Source organism: Bombus bifarius, unplaced genomic scaffold (genome assembly GCF_011952205.1).
Source record: "Bombus bifarius isolate JDL3187 unplaced genomic scaffold, Bbif_JDL3187 scf7180000007978, whole genome shotgun sequence".
Classification (NCBI taxonomy): domain Eukaryota; kingdom Metazoa; phylum Arthropoda; class Insecta; order Hymenoptera; family Apidae; genus Bombus; species Bombus bifarius.
In genome coordinates, this window is record NW_022884363.1 from 1969883 (window position 1) to 1984732 (window position 14850).

General features: G+C 46.4%; 1 protein-coding gene across 4 annotated transcripts in view; it reads left to right on the forward strand.

Moving 5' to 3' along the window:
* Positions 1 to 14850, forward strand: part of LOC117204376 (discoidin domain-containing receptor 2-like) — a 130010-nt gene that overhangs the window by 84553 nt on the left and 30607 nt on the right. For all 4 annotated transcript variants that reach the window (XM_033441702.1, XM_033441701.1, XM_033441703.1 and 1 more), the window contains one exon: positions 8634 to 8765. In XM_033441702.1, the coding sequence (XP_033297593.1) occupies positions 8690 to 8765 (76 nt within the window). In that variant the 5' untranslated portion in view covers positions 8634 to 8689. The remainder of the gene's footprint in view (positions 1 to 8633; positions 8766 to 14850) is intronic.

The window sequence follows — 14850 nt, forward strand, 5'->3', positions numbered from 1 at the left end:
TTTCCGGCAAAGTACGCATCCTCGACAACAAGTCACTCGAGCTGGCTCAGCATCAATCACGTGCTCCAGCGTGCGCCATTCGAGAAAACGACATAGGCAATCTACGTGAAAAGGCAGGAAAGAGAAGTGCACTCGAGAAATATCGACACGCATTCAACGTGGGTGGTTATCGTTCGCTACCTCGTGTTCAAACACCAAAACGAAACAAGTGAAAAGTAGAAATACGAAATCGTCGATGATAACAGAGACAAGAAGCAGACAAAAGAAAGTTGATGGAAGGACGAAACTATAGACGAGCCTTCCACTAACGTAGCTAAGAAAGAACAACGAAGGTAGGGAAGAAAGGGAGGAGACCCCGAAGCGAAAGACAGAAGAAACAGAAGAAGACAGCGAAAGACGTGGATGGTGAGCGACGTTTCACTTGTTCCGAACATAAACTAGAACGGCAGACGTGTCGGTATGAAAATTTCAATCGGCTCTGCTAAAGTGTCGGCGTAGCGACTGTCGAGGAGGCGACGTCGCCGAAGCTGCAGCAGGGTGGTGATGTAGAAATTCAGGTGGAAGATCCAGAGGGGGAAACGTGGAGGAGGTAAAGAAGGGTAAAGTGGCTCTGGGCCGCGTATAGGTGCGCCCACCTTTATCTCTCTTTTCCTCTCTCTCTTTCTCGTTACCACTTCGAATAACGCGAACGTTCCATCGTCTCCCTTCGTGGTATTCTCCTCTTCTATCGTGCGAGGCCTTAGCCCCCGGCGAACTGCATAATTCATGGCCCTGCTACACCAACCGCCTCCCTAACGGACCCTCTTCTCGAGGGTCGACGTCAGCCAACCCTTCTCCTCCTAGGTACTGCCACCTTCTCCCTTCCTCGCGATCTCCTGCGCTCTTCCACCTGGCTTTCCAGGGTCAAACTTGGTCGGTCGCGTTATTGTACGTCACACTGCGTGCGCGTCGACTCTCGAGGAGCAAGGTAAAGCTTGCACGCGTCCGGATACAAGGACACGTTAGTTAAACGAGAAAGGGGGAAAGGAGAGGGTACGGTATGCCCGGATAAAGTTGGCCCAAAGCGTTCTACGTGCATCGTAAGCATCGCGCCGGCGACGCGCAGAATGTAGGCGAATATTTCGGCTGAGTTATGAACGGCACCCCCCGTCGAGGTAGCGGCGACCTAACGAGAGGAACGCCACGGGCGCTTCGACCGCTCTCGATCCTCCTTGAATACCTTCCCTGACAGCGAACAAGATTCGAACGCCGGAGTAATGGATTTTTACGAGTCCAGACTGAACGTCTATACACGAACAGGGGAGGGACGCGTCTATGCGAGCCATTGTAACGCGATCGTGTCACTTTTTATTCGGCATTGTGCTCCTTTGGACTGTATTTTAAGCTGTCCGATGTGGTAGGCTGTGGGGTGACTGTTTAGAGGAGATGGATTCCGCGAGTAAGGCCGAGTCGAACATGCTGATTTACGTTCGACGAGATACATGTTTCTTAAAGTGCCTTTGGCGAGGATATATTGCTAGACATTATCGAAACATGTATGAATGCTTATGTACGTATACGCTGCTTGAAACAATTAAAGGGTCATTTTCTCTGTCATGTTGATTTTATTAAAATCAGTGTATGAAACTTGTAAAACTTCTTCGCTTGTCAGTTCCTTTGGTTAGCGCAAGAGAATCGTTCGTGGTAGCGGCACTCTAAATGCTTGAGCAACGTACGACACGTAAGAGAACATATAAATCACGCAACATATTATTACAACATTTTACGTTATCATCGACTTGTCTGGCTTAATAAGATAATAATATAATAAACCACACTTTTCTGTCGAACCACGTATACAATTAATATAATGTCCCTGCCCCTCGATGATTTTACATCGCAATACATCAGCAAGAAACTACTAAATCAACGAAAAAAAGAGAAGAAAAGGCGGAAAAATCAAAGCAGGAAGACGTTCTACGCTAAACGAACCAACGATCGTTCGCCCCATAGAAACCAGCTTCAATCTGATTTAGATACCTGGGGAATGTCGTTAAATCCACAGCACAGTCTCGGCCTGTCGCCGTCGCCCGTGGCTATGTCGCGCTCAGGGTGCGAGTTGTTTCAGCTTTCGCGAGATCGTGTACGCGCCGATAGAAGACAAAGTGTTCACCCGGAGCTACGAAACCGCTGGAAATTAATACGAAACCGGCTGTAAAGCGTTCGCGGGGAGAAACGCGTGATGCGTAGAGCCAACGAAGACGAGTGGAACAAGATGCAGATATCCCGGAGGCTTGGGCCGTTTACTCTCGTCCTACCGGCAAGAGCGTACCGGTTTCTCGCGTTGAATAAATGGGAGATGCACTGCCATCTTGGGCTCCCATCGCTCGCGTTCGAAGATAAACATCAGCGCCAGCAGCGTCCGCGCGAACAGCACACGGTAGTCGAACAGAACCCTCGTAATTAGCCATGCTTCGAGCGCTCCTCTCTTTTTCGCGCGTTCCGCGACGCCGATGCGCCCGAGAATGTCCGATCACGACCATTTGCAAAGTGTCCAGCAACCGATCAAAGCGCTCTGCCGTGCCGAGCCGCACGCTCGTGGAAGAAATTTCTCCCTGATGGATGGCCGAACCCCTGGGTGAATCGCTTCTTTGAATTTCCGCTGATGAAGATTTTTACTAGGAGGAGGTATAAGAGGATTATTGTGAGGGGTATCAAAGCTCGATTCACATTCCATAGTTCGTGTTATTATTTTATGGTGCAAATTAGAAGCTGGCTGCGGGTTACAAGCGCTAAAATGCTTTGGTGGTGGTTTTTGATTGACAGAGTTCTGATTATACGACATATTAGTCTGAAGTCTAAAAGTAGATTCAAAGTGTGAAGTTAAGCGAACCTAAGGAATGTTCGAGGGACTACGAATAAATATTTTAAAATATACTTTTTATTTGTTTTAATTTTGGCATTACGAAGCAAATGGTATCTTGGTATTTTTTGTATTTCGGTCTAAATGTGATCCTTGCCGTCTCTCTTTGTACTATATTTATTAAGTAATTTGTGACGTAGTGTTACACGTTTCAACACGTAGAATTCCCTTATATAAATTATTCGCAGGATCACGTTAATCTTTTACCATAAAATGCGATGAAATTTACAGTCTAATTTCATTTAAAGGGATTCACTTTCATAGCACATAAAAGAAGGAGCAAATATACCAAGTCATTGGTTGTCAAAGCTACGACGTCTTTCAATTTCATTTTTTTATGACACTCGTGATTGATAGTATTAAGGATAACTCGGACCCCTGTTACATCGGTTTAACAACGGTTACGGCCGTTATCTCGAAAAGGAAAATCGCCGGATGCCAGGAGACAGGAGGCTCGTGTAAATTTTATAGATCCTGCTCGAAGCAAACGGCATACGTCCGGGGACGCACGATGTTGCTTCTGATTTCGCGGAAAGGCCGGCTGTAAAACCTGTTTGTACGTCTCTTCGAGGAGACATCCTCCGACGTAGGTACACCGGGGAGAGAGCACGTTGCATTTCCGGCAAGATACTGTAAAGCGTAAGTGACTCGGTTGACCGCCGCCGGTACTCCGTGGAAATGCTATTTGCGTCCTAGGGAAATCCAGCCGACGTCCATTTCGCTTTATCTCGTGCTTTCTGTCTCGCTCCCCTTGCTTCAATTTGAATCTTGACGACGTCGTCAAAGTGGCCCTTCTCTTAAGAGGAATTTGAAACCGTACAGAATTGTACAAATGAAATTAACAGATTGAATTCCTCTGTCTGATGTGTACAAACGAATTGCGATACTTGAATGGAATAATAAACAAGTTAGTATATAGAAATACCGAATCGGGCAATCTTATAAGGAATCTTTTAAATTTTTTAACCGGGCAAAACGAATTAACTCGTCGTTTAACTCGCCGATTCTCTTGGACATTGTACCGTGTCGTTTCTATCAACATTAAGAATAAATTACATCGTATTTATATTTGCGGCGACTGAAATTTCGCAAGTAAAACTGCGATGCTTATTTTTGTACTTCTTTTAGCAATATTCTTACGTTTCACTGAAAGTATCGTCGGTCCGCTCCGAGTCTCTACTCGATTGGGTACTTTTACGAAATTTATGCAAAATTTGACATTTTAAACCTCCTAATTCGTTTATAAACTTGTTGGATAACCACCAAATTTCACTCTCTACCTACAAGTTAGATATCAACAAAGTTCCAGTAAAATGAACGTAAATATATACACTAGGTAGAAAGTTTTTTAAAGAAAATTAAGAATACAAGTAAGAATTCTACTGAAAAAACCTATATCGAATTTAACACCAAACTTTCCTAATGCTTTGCTTACATACTACTTGTCTAAATGACACACCCCTCCTGCTACTTTATTCTCTACGATCGCGCTTCGCGTTAGAAGGGTGTAATAGAGGTTCGGATCGAGAAGCCTAGAATTAGTCGCAGGGATTTGCAGGAGTATGAGAAGAGAAGAAAAGAGGTTTCGCGGAGCTGCACACGTGTTTCCACCTTCCGCAGCGTTCTACTATTAAAGCGGTGGCGCGCGGACCCACCCGCGTCGCGATTTCTCTTTCTTTCTCTTTCTCTCGCCGGCGTCGACGTCGTCGTCATGAGAGGGTCTACGAAAATAAGTCGCGTCGCGCCCCGGCAATTACGCGAGGACGACTTCGTCGACTTTTAATTTGCCTGGCCACTCACTCCTATCCATTTCTCTCCCCCTTTCTCTTTCAACCGGCGAAACGCGCAGATTCGCGAGCGCAAAAGTTGGCTTTCCGCGAATTCGCGCGCAAATTTACGCGACATGAAAACGACTGTGCCTTTGAACGGCACGCGCGACCACTTCCTTCCAGCGGCCTCGTAAATCCTCTAGGGGCGGAAAGCGTGCGTGTTTTTCCGCCACGGAAACCGTTGCCGCGAGTTTTCTCGAGCGAACTCGAGGATCTCGTTTTCGCCAGCCGCCACTTAACGATCCGCCAGCCATTAGTCGCGCGAGAACCTGCCGCCGGAATAATACGTTAATTCTAGCGTGCTTCTTCGAATAGGGGTGGAGCCACGTTCATTTGGCTCATTGGGTAGATAGGTATTAAAAGTTGACGTTTTGGTTCTTTTGTAAGTCGGAGAATTATTGCATGGATTTGAATATGTAACAGCGCGCTGTTTCTTGGAATTTTTTGATTCGATCCACTGGTAAAGATACATATAATTTTTTTAATGGTTTACATTCTACATTTATGGAACAAGTAATACTAAATGTATTATAGAATGTTTGATATAAAGTGTTTAGTTTATCGAAAGACAAAATATAACGAAATGGAAAATATCCGATGATACTACGGATATACTATATAAAATATAACTTATTATTATAATACTAAGGAATATGATAATAAAATTATAGGATATTAAAAAGCATGTAATGTATGTAGATAATTTTCAATAGATTAAGTTCGATTAGATTAAAACGTTATTTGATCGCGTAATTCAATAATTGATCGCACTAGAATTCCCTATAAAGTTGATAGCAACGGCAATGGTTACTTTACCCTCGCTTTACCCAATCAAGGTTTTACCTGGTCGAATACCGGGACTCATTCTCTAACTATTGCAGTTAATGAGACATATCGGGGAAAATAAAAGTTTCGCGAACTTGTAGGGGTAGTTTTACTCCGTTACAATGAACGTACGGTTCCCGGGTATCGAGGAAGTTTCATCGAAATCGGAATTATCGAATGGAGAAACGCCTGTATATTGTTGTATCTCTTTTTCTTCCTCGAGCAACGAGGGTAGAAAGTCGAACGCGATCGCGGAGGATTTTCGTGGCTGTTGAGGAAATGATTAAAAAACTTACGACTACTAATGGGATGGCCGACGTTTTAGGATTTATCGATGGTAGCGAGTGCGTCATATTTTTCACCGAGGTGAAACTACTCGTGGGTGGAGGGAAACTAGTTTGGATACAAATTTTTCCCCGTGCTCCAGAGTTTCTCGACGAGCCCCGGTTAACGATCCAGAAACGTCGGTAGCGTGGGGAACTTGCACGGTCGTTTATATGCCTGTACGCGAGTTCTGCTACTTTTTTCATGGCCCCCTTCCTCGGTCGCCACCATTACGGGAGCGTGTCTTTTCAAGAAAATCGCGGCTGTTCTGCAAAACGACCGTGCAAACGGTCTCGAGCGGTAGGAACTCGCCTCCGTTTTAATTGCGCTCAAATTAGTGGAACCAGACTTACAGAAGCCCGTCTAGGTAAAATCTTATTACAGTCTCAGCTTGAAACGCGAGGATATTCAATAGATTTTCGAATAGAGAAGCGGTAAGATACGATTGTAAAGCATGTTTTTCTAATGTCTTTAATCCTTTTCTTCGCTTGTAGAAAGTCTGGTACAGCAAGAAGGCGAATTCCGTACTTTTAATTTAGTTTCCGTGGAAAAACAGACTTCTGTGTTCGGTCGTGCTATAAATCAGGGACGCGACTAGCAGAAGAACGTCGAACACGTTAAAAGAAAGAGTCGGGTTTATGAACGATGGGTTATTTAAGAAGAAGGAAACGGCGAATAACGTGGAAATCGAGCGTCCAGAGTGAAGTACAAGGGCACTTTATGTAGCGACCCGCGGTAAAAGGGCGAAGGTGCTGCTTCAGCGGATGAGAGATGGCTGTGTGCGTATCCGTAGGAACAAACCGAGCCACTAAATCCACATGATTTCTCCGTTTCCAGGCCCCCGTATCGTCGTCTGAGAGATTTACAGAAGACGTTATGTCGACGCCAATGCTGGAAATAGCGCAAACCGTACCGTTTCAACTAGCGACTATAAACTCACCCCTTACAGCGATTCCTCGCTCGTTTTCTAGATATAGATTTCACGATTGAAATTTATATTGTTGGAATCGGTGCTCGTAGGAATTCCCCAGGTCGCGTTATTTTCACCTAAAATTACTAGACCAGGTTGAAAAGTTCCCCTCGAAATTGGAGAGTTTCTCTCTAATGACTCCACGGTCGTCTGGCGGTCGCGTCGGGTGGTAACACGAAAATCAGACAGACGGGATCGATATTGCGCTCGCGAGAGTAGAACAGAACGGTACGTTGAGCACGAAGCGTTCTAAATAGATCCCGCGGCCGTGACCAATGATTAATCGCGCGTCACGGTGAATTCAAGCAGTCGACGAACGGAACGAGTGCACGAGTCTACGACACGGTCTGTTGCACCGACTCGAGTAACTCGAGCTTCGATGCACCCTATGACCTTAATTACTGCGTCGACTAATCGATCCTCCGCATTGTGATCGTACTATCCCCGACACCGGTACCAACGTAACCGCTTCATGCTGAATGGTATCTTAATTGCCGGTCGGATAATCCGATTCAGCCACTTAATCGATTATGCGCCTCTATGGAGCTGTCGCAGCCGCATTCACCGAATCTTGATGGAATTTCCCCATTTACCGATTAAGTAGAATACCGTTCCCGGATGGCCAATGTACAAGTACACAGACAAACACAAGGCATTACGTACGTACACACGCATACATGAAACAGAAGAGTTACGGATTGCCGAGACGATTTCTGGGAGACGATCGACCCTCCCGATCTCTCGACGACGACTTCATTAAAATCACTCGGCTTATCCTTTTTTCCACGATCCTCTAACGATATCCAAAGAATTACCTGTGGAATTCTCGTCTCGCCCGAAGAGAAAGGTTCAAGATTATTCGCGATGGTAGCCGCGATATACACCGTGGAGAAGAAGGCAAGAAACGCGTCATCGAGCCGAGATTTTTTCCATGGGTCATTGAATAACGAGCTACGCACGAAAGGGGGTCCCTAAACTTGCCAGATAAGCATCGCAAAGTAGTTGGTAGCCGAAGGAACTGCCGTTAATTAGCCAAAAAGTGAAGGCTCGCCTATGCTCTCTCCGGTAGGATCCCTCCTTGCTTTTTTCTCCGGTACGCGCCACGACGGCACCACTGTGAATAAAGTACAGTCCTGCCTCTTCCACATCCTCCTCTCCTTGGCTCCCTCGCGTGGCTCACCCTCCTTTAGTCTCATCCGGTACACACGAGTTTCGCCCCCTCGTTCAAGACAAGAACAACCAGCCCAAAGGGCCCCACGGGCGTTCTCCGTACCTTCTCTCTCGCTCCTGTTATCTTTCATGCTGCACTAGCTCTTTTTCCCCTCTTCTTTTCCCTTCCCTCTTACTCACTCGTTCTTCTTCTCCTTTCAACGTCCGAACTCCCGATCCTAATCTCGATAATGACGCGTAATGGCTGCTGGCGTGAATGTAGCTCTTTGTTCGTGGCTGCTGTACCGGTCGTATATCTGTCCGGTGCGAGAGCCGCGCCATTTCACCCTGGCGAAAAGCACGGGGAGCTCGAAACGGCCGTTTCCAGCCTGTTTTTCTACGTTTACCATGATCCCCGTTCCTCGTGCCCCACCCGGATCGGTCGCCGGTTCCCGAGAAGTTACGTTTAATTGCTTTCTTCCAGTCTCAGCCCGCTATCGTTAGCGTAGTCGTGATTTCGTCCCTCTTGCCGGGCAACGTTTGTAATTTTACTTCTTTCTCTATAATTTTGTTGTTTTTCTTACAACAAGTATATACTACTTTCTCATTTGCTTCTTGATGTTCGTTCTTGCAGATACGGTTATGAAAGTTCGATGACCAGTGGATAGCGGACCATCCATCGACGCCACCATGGACTACCTGCAGACGTGCCTCATCTTCTACCTATTGATCCTCTGTTTCTGTGGAGGACGAACTATAGACATATGTGAGTATATATGTGCACGTAGAGATGGTAGATCTCTGCGACGAAAGATCGAGTATGTCGCCGAAATCGATGATGCTTAATGATTCTGGCGTCGCTCATCTCACGCCTAGCTAGACGGTTCTCAATTAAACGTAATTGACGTTAAGACAGCGATTGGTAAAAAATAAACAGCGCGCCAGAGCTGTCGACGTTACCGAGAATCCTTTATTGATAATTAACCAGACGAATTAAGATCCTACAATAGCCTATTCCCGGAAGAAACGTACGAAACATCTTCATATTATCTTTATTTAATTTCAGCAATTCTTACAAGGCGAAATTAGTGCACGCTGTATATTATCTGTGGTTTTTCCTTTCTTGTCATTACCTTATTGTCTGATATCGAAAAAACTTACGCTCGTTACGAAACAAATAAGTTGATGAATAACAAAACAGAATACTTCTGCTTTTTTCCATAACCTTAATATTACGTATAACAAATCCATATTATTGGTATTTGTACGGAAAGTATTTGTATAATCATATAATTTGATACGTAGTTTCTACTTAGGTCTAATTGATTATTACGCAAATGACCTAAACGCAATGGTGTGCAAATACTTTGTAACCACTCTATTTAAGATTGATCCATTAAACAGCTTTCCAGCAGAGTAACTAGCAGAAAAAGGATAAGTTACCAGCTACAAAATAGGTAACAATCAAGTAAAGTAGAACTACCCGACATCCTTAACCAGCCAATTGATTCGAAACGAGCTCCGAGAAGCATGAGACGCGTACTCGAGCGAACCGTGTGCGGTTGTCTTCGACGGCGTATGTTACTCGTCCCGGTGGCAGAAAATCGATGCCACCTTCCCCGTTTCTCCGTGGTGCGAGGTAGAAATACGTGTTTACATCCGAGACCATAATTCTCTTTGGTGGTAACAGGCTCTGCCCGTTTGGGACGGCCGATAAAAACAGGCGCGACCGAGAAAGCGGATCCCTCGCGACGCCCTCCGGGGTTGTTCCGCTTCGACCCCCGTCGCCACGCATTTAAACCACCGTTTCTACTCGGCTTGCTTTCCATCCCATTGACTTCGGATACGAAGTCGACCCCGCGTCAGGTAAACAGGCCGAGGAAACTTGCAAAGTATCCAGCAAGGAGTTCCGGTCTGTGAAGAAAGGCTTTTACGTACTCGTTCGTGAAATCGGGCCCGCGAACCCCGACTACGAAACGTATCTCGCACCCCCGAGGCTGAAACTCCGCCGCCTGGCGAACGTACCAAAAGCGCGAAAGATGGATGGCCTTGGCGTTTCGGTCTGGTTACGCGTCTCTCGGCCTCTCCGCGATACACGTAACAGTTTTAGAAAGAAATAAATCTACGCCCGGCGGAATGTTTAATGGAGTGGGCGGATGCGCGTTTTTGCCGAAACCACGGGGTGGGAAGGAGAAGGTGCGAGGCGTTCTTGCGAGCGAACATTGAAATTTATCGCGACGCTCTAACGTTGGGAATCGCCACGGGCAAACATCCACAGAGACGTTTTGAACGATGTGGCCATTACGTTGTATAAGAACCAATAACACGAGACGACGATTTCTACAGATTCTCGCGTTTGTTGGTGGATCGTGCGATAAGTAGAAATGGACGATTCGCAGGTTCGAAGCAATGAAATCAGAGAGAATTATCCGAGAGAGAATTCCATCACGGCCGAGGCCTAGAATCTCCCGCGCAACCCCGCTCGTCCACTCTAGAATTCAATCACGCCTCTAAACTTGGCCGCAGCCGTATATACCAACGTGGCCGTTTCGATCTTCGCGAACGTGCAATAAAACGCGGGTAAAGACACGACGTTCCGCAGCGTCGTTCCATTTCCAGCGACAAGCTTGGCTCGTTTCTCCAAATTTAATAAGCGAGCGGATCGTAAGTCGGTCTCTTACGACGCGAGCGGAAACGATAAGTAACGATCGACGAAAATATAAATAGCGTGTCGGGTCGACGAAAGCTGGTTTAGGAAGGGCACCAGGGGAAACCGTAGCGACGAGGGAGCGGAGATACTCGGCCCTCCTGCGGTGAGTGAACTTGTACGTCGAACCGCGTTGGTAAATTCGCGGTTGTGTTAAGCGGGCCAGCCGACGGCCAAGAGGACGAGAGCCGAAGAGGTGGAAGGGCTGCGGGCCAGTTAAAGCGCGCATAAATTGCGATGTTAATGTTGCCTGCGATACATAAACATGTTGTACGTCGGTCGGATTGCGGTCTGCGCGCGATGCACGCGTAACGCCAGCTTGCACACAGGCGCGTGCACGCACTCGCGCGGAGGTGGGGAATCGAGCCGGTAGTCGCGTTTGGTTTCGCGTACTCGATTCACCGAGTGTACCTCGACTACCGGCCGCGTGTGCAAACCTGCGTGTGCAGAGGCTCCGTGGAGCCGAGCCACGCGACACGCCTGTGTCCGTCTTGCGTGCGCCACTGGACATGATTCGTGAAGCTGCCGCGAGAAAACGAGCAAACGACGATACGCGCCTTCCTCGGTTACCCGTGATTGCTGGCTACCGCTGCAATTTTCTTTGCTCTTTCCCTCATGGGAATTGAGATGATGCGGGTGATTGTGGTTTTCATATGCAAACGATTGATTCAAACGAATACATACCTCGCAGTAGTAAATAAGTACAATAAATAGCGAAGAAAATCATGTCGATCTTCCAAATCTATTTTTCTTATTGTAGAAATTAAGCATCAGAGCAAACAAGTTTGTCCAAGCTTTTAATAGATATTTATGCGAGGAGGTGCCACCTGCGCATAATACCATTCTGCCGACCACACCTATTTAACGCGATCACAAAAACAATGGTATTTGTTCGGAAGAAGTTAGAAAACGATGAAGGAAGTTGAAAGAGCTACGATAATTTACCACCACGGAGCGCCAACTTCGTCTTTATCACTTTTTTCCTACCTTTCTTACGGAAAGAGCTACGAACCGTTCCATTCGCATGAATCATGTGCTTCATTCGTGGGAACGAGGCGCGAAGAAAGTGCTTTATTTTGAGAACTTACTTTTCAATGCACCATCTGACACTCACGTTTCTTATCTCCCTTCCGGTTTAATCATCCCAATACAAATCAACGATCGCTTTCAATCGCACTACTGTAACATCCGGTAATTCCTTACCTAGCACGAACATCGAATTCAATTGCCCCCTGATAACAATAACATCTATCAAAACGTACAGTTCACCGCATAAGCGTCTGACGATCAAGCGTTCTCACGTGCATAAGTATACACACACAAACATAATGTGTTTGTACGCGTGTGTGTGTATGTGTGTACGTCCCTACATATCGTCGACGACAGTAGGAGCAGTACACGAGCGTGTCCAGGGTGGGTGAATCGTTACGCGAAGCCCTCTTGCGTTATGGCATTGTCATCGGCCCGTTGCCTCCCTCGAATCCCCATGACCCCTCTGCCCTTCCAATTATCCACAGATCCATTAGTTACGCGCGCATCGTTGATGAAATTGTCGACGTATTAACATAACCGAGCGACAATTAAAGCGTTATGGCGGAGCCGGCATACCGTGCTGATTTTAGGCTGGCACATCGGAATTTTACTGGTGGACAGCATCTTAAGAATCTCTGGAATTCCGGCGTAATTTTTTAATTGAAATGAGTCAGTGGTGTTGGAGGTGGAGCGGATCGCGTCACGTGTGATCCTCGAGCGTTCAGAATTTCCGGCGAATTCAACACATTCCACAGCAAAAGGGTCGAGTCTCGAGATTCCAGCCACCTTCGATTCTCGCTGGCCCCGTTGGTCAGGAATTGTGAAACTAACTTCAACAGTGTGTTACACGTATATAAGTTAACTTTGAACATGAATGGAATTTCGTGGGCGTGTGTCGGTCCATGTAGAACGGCAAACCTAGCCTTTACTTTTGTATATCGTTTTCTGCTTAAGAATGGAGGTGGAGGAAGAGGTTCTGTTGGATTTGCTTAGGTTTTTGTAAGCTGTTTTTCTTATAGCGTGGACGGAGAGTTACATAACGAATTCCATTTGTGAGCAACGCTTTCGTAGTTAATATAGACGTCTCTTCTTATTACATCGTCGCATAAACGAGCTACTCAGAAGCAAAATTAATCAACTCCACTTTCTCAACATATCTTGCTTTTATCTATAATATAGGTGAAATTAATTATCTGTAATAGATGCACTTTATCACTTTACTTCCTGTATAATATTATTAGCGTGATCTTTCCGAGTGTTAAATTTAAAGCAATACAAATTTTTGCGATTGAGTTTTTACCAAAGTACGGACAGCTTGTTAAATAAATAACAACCGATCGTGGAAAGCACCGAAAAAGACATCGTTATTTCCTCGAACAAAGCTTAATCTCACCCGGCAACATCCTCCGTCACGGCGATCTTACGAACCCGCAGATTTCGAAACAGCGAGCCGAAGCTGCAGACAGACCGACACGTCCGTCACAACACGCCGCGGCAGTGATCGTTGCAATTTGTCACGGCTTTGTACGGGTCGCGGCGTCATTAACACCGCGCGCGTCTCTACTTTCGCGGAGTTTGTTTAAACGTCGAATCGCTGGCACGACAAAGGGGCCGTCGAGCTGCACGTGTGCGTCGTATGTCTCTCGAATATAAAATCCAGCCCGCGTAAACATTCCCAAGCGAACGTCCCGACATCTGTTCGCTCGGCCTGGTTCGCGCGATTCCGTCCGGCTTGATCACGTGCCAGAAGCGAGTCGTTCGCGCTCGTCTTTCTCTCACACGTCTACACACGCGTCTAATGATCACGTTAAATCGACCGAAGTGTCGGGCAATCGACTTAACCGACTCCTTCCTTGCCGTATTCAGAGAAACTCGGAAAGGACGAATCGAAGGAAGAAGGAAGAGAGAGAGAGAGAGAGAGTAGACAGGTTGAAGGGACGTCGACTGTCAGACGTCGACGTCGGGTGTAATAATCCTCGACTTTCGACCTCGAAGGGCGGCCGTCAATCCGACGTTGGATCTGTATTTTCATAAGTCTAGGCCGCGAGAGCAAACACTATATTCCCTGGGTCGAGTACCGTCTCCGAAGGGTTGAAACCCTTCCTCTGTTCGGTCTACATCTCGCACGTGATTGCGGAGGAATCGAAGGAAGAGTCTTTTCTTAAAGGGTGCCGTCTAGGAATTCCGACTTTAAAGCGACGCTCTGTTGAACTTTAACGTATTCGGCATACGCGTATTTTCACAAGATCGTTGCCAGTAGTCATAACTTATATTTCGTATATTTCGTAAATTGACAATGTTAAGCTATGACTATTTTATGTTTTAGATACGTTATTCCGCGATTCTATTCTTCGTGCAGAATTCAATCCAATCGAATCCAATAATTCTTCAATCGCAGTTCGAGAATTGACTGACAAATCGTAGATTTTAATTAGACTTAGGCGACCCAAAGTCGTCATAACTTAACGTCTAGGTTACCATAATCTCGAATATGTTGGAGAGTAAAAAAATAGATAATAAAGTATACACGTTCGATGGAAAAAATTCTACTTTTCCTTTAACCCAATTACGCGAACCACTTTACAGGCGAGATTATATCCAAAATTAGTTAAACGCGAACGTCTTGCGGAGACACGATAAACCAGTTCGACATATCACGGTGCTGTAACGAAGAGAACGTTGGAGGTCAGAAACACGAGTCTCGGCCAGCGGCGACGTAGGTTCGCTTTTGATAAATCCAGGCCACGAAGGCGAGCGTAACACATGCTCGCCACGAGGCACGCACGCATAAAAGGGGTTGCAGCTCCCCTGAGAAGTAAGCGCTGCACGCAACTCGAGACGGTGATTTCAAGACAGCGGGGATGGGTCACGCCTGAGGGGTGGTTATAGCGAAGGGTTGGCTTGCGGAGAAGGGTGCAAAAAGACCGCGGACGTGGAAGGAGGGCATGGGATGGGTCATGAGGCAAAAGGGGGACGAAAGGGCCGTGTAAAAGTAGTACTTCCGTTTCTCCAGCCGTCCCGGCGCCACAACGACGAGCATGCGCCCTCGCTGACTCGAGCCGCGTTATCTTCCGGCTGCAACGACTGTTTGTTTTCTCTGAAAGAAACGAAA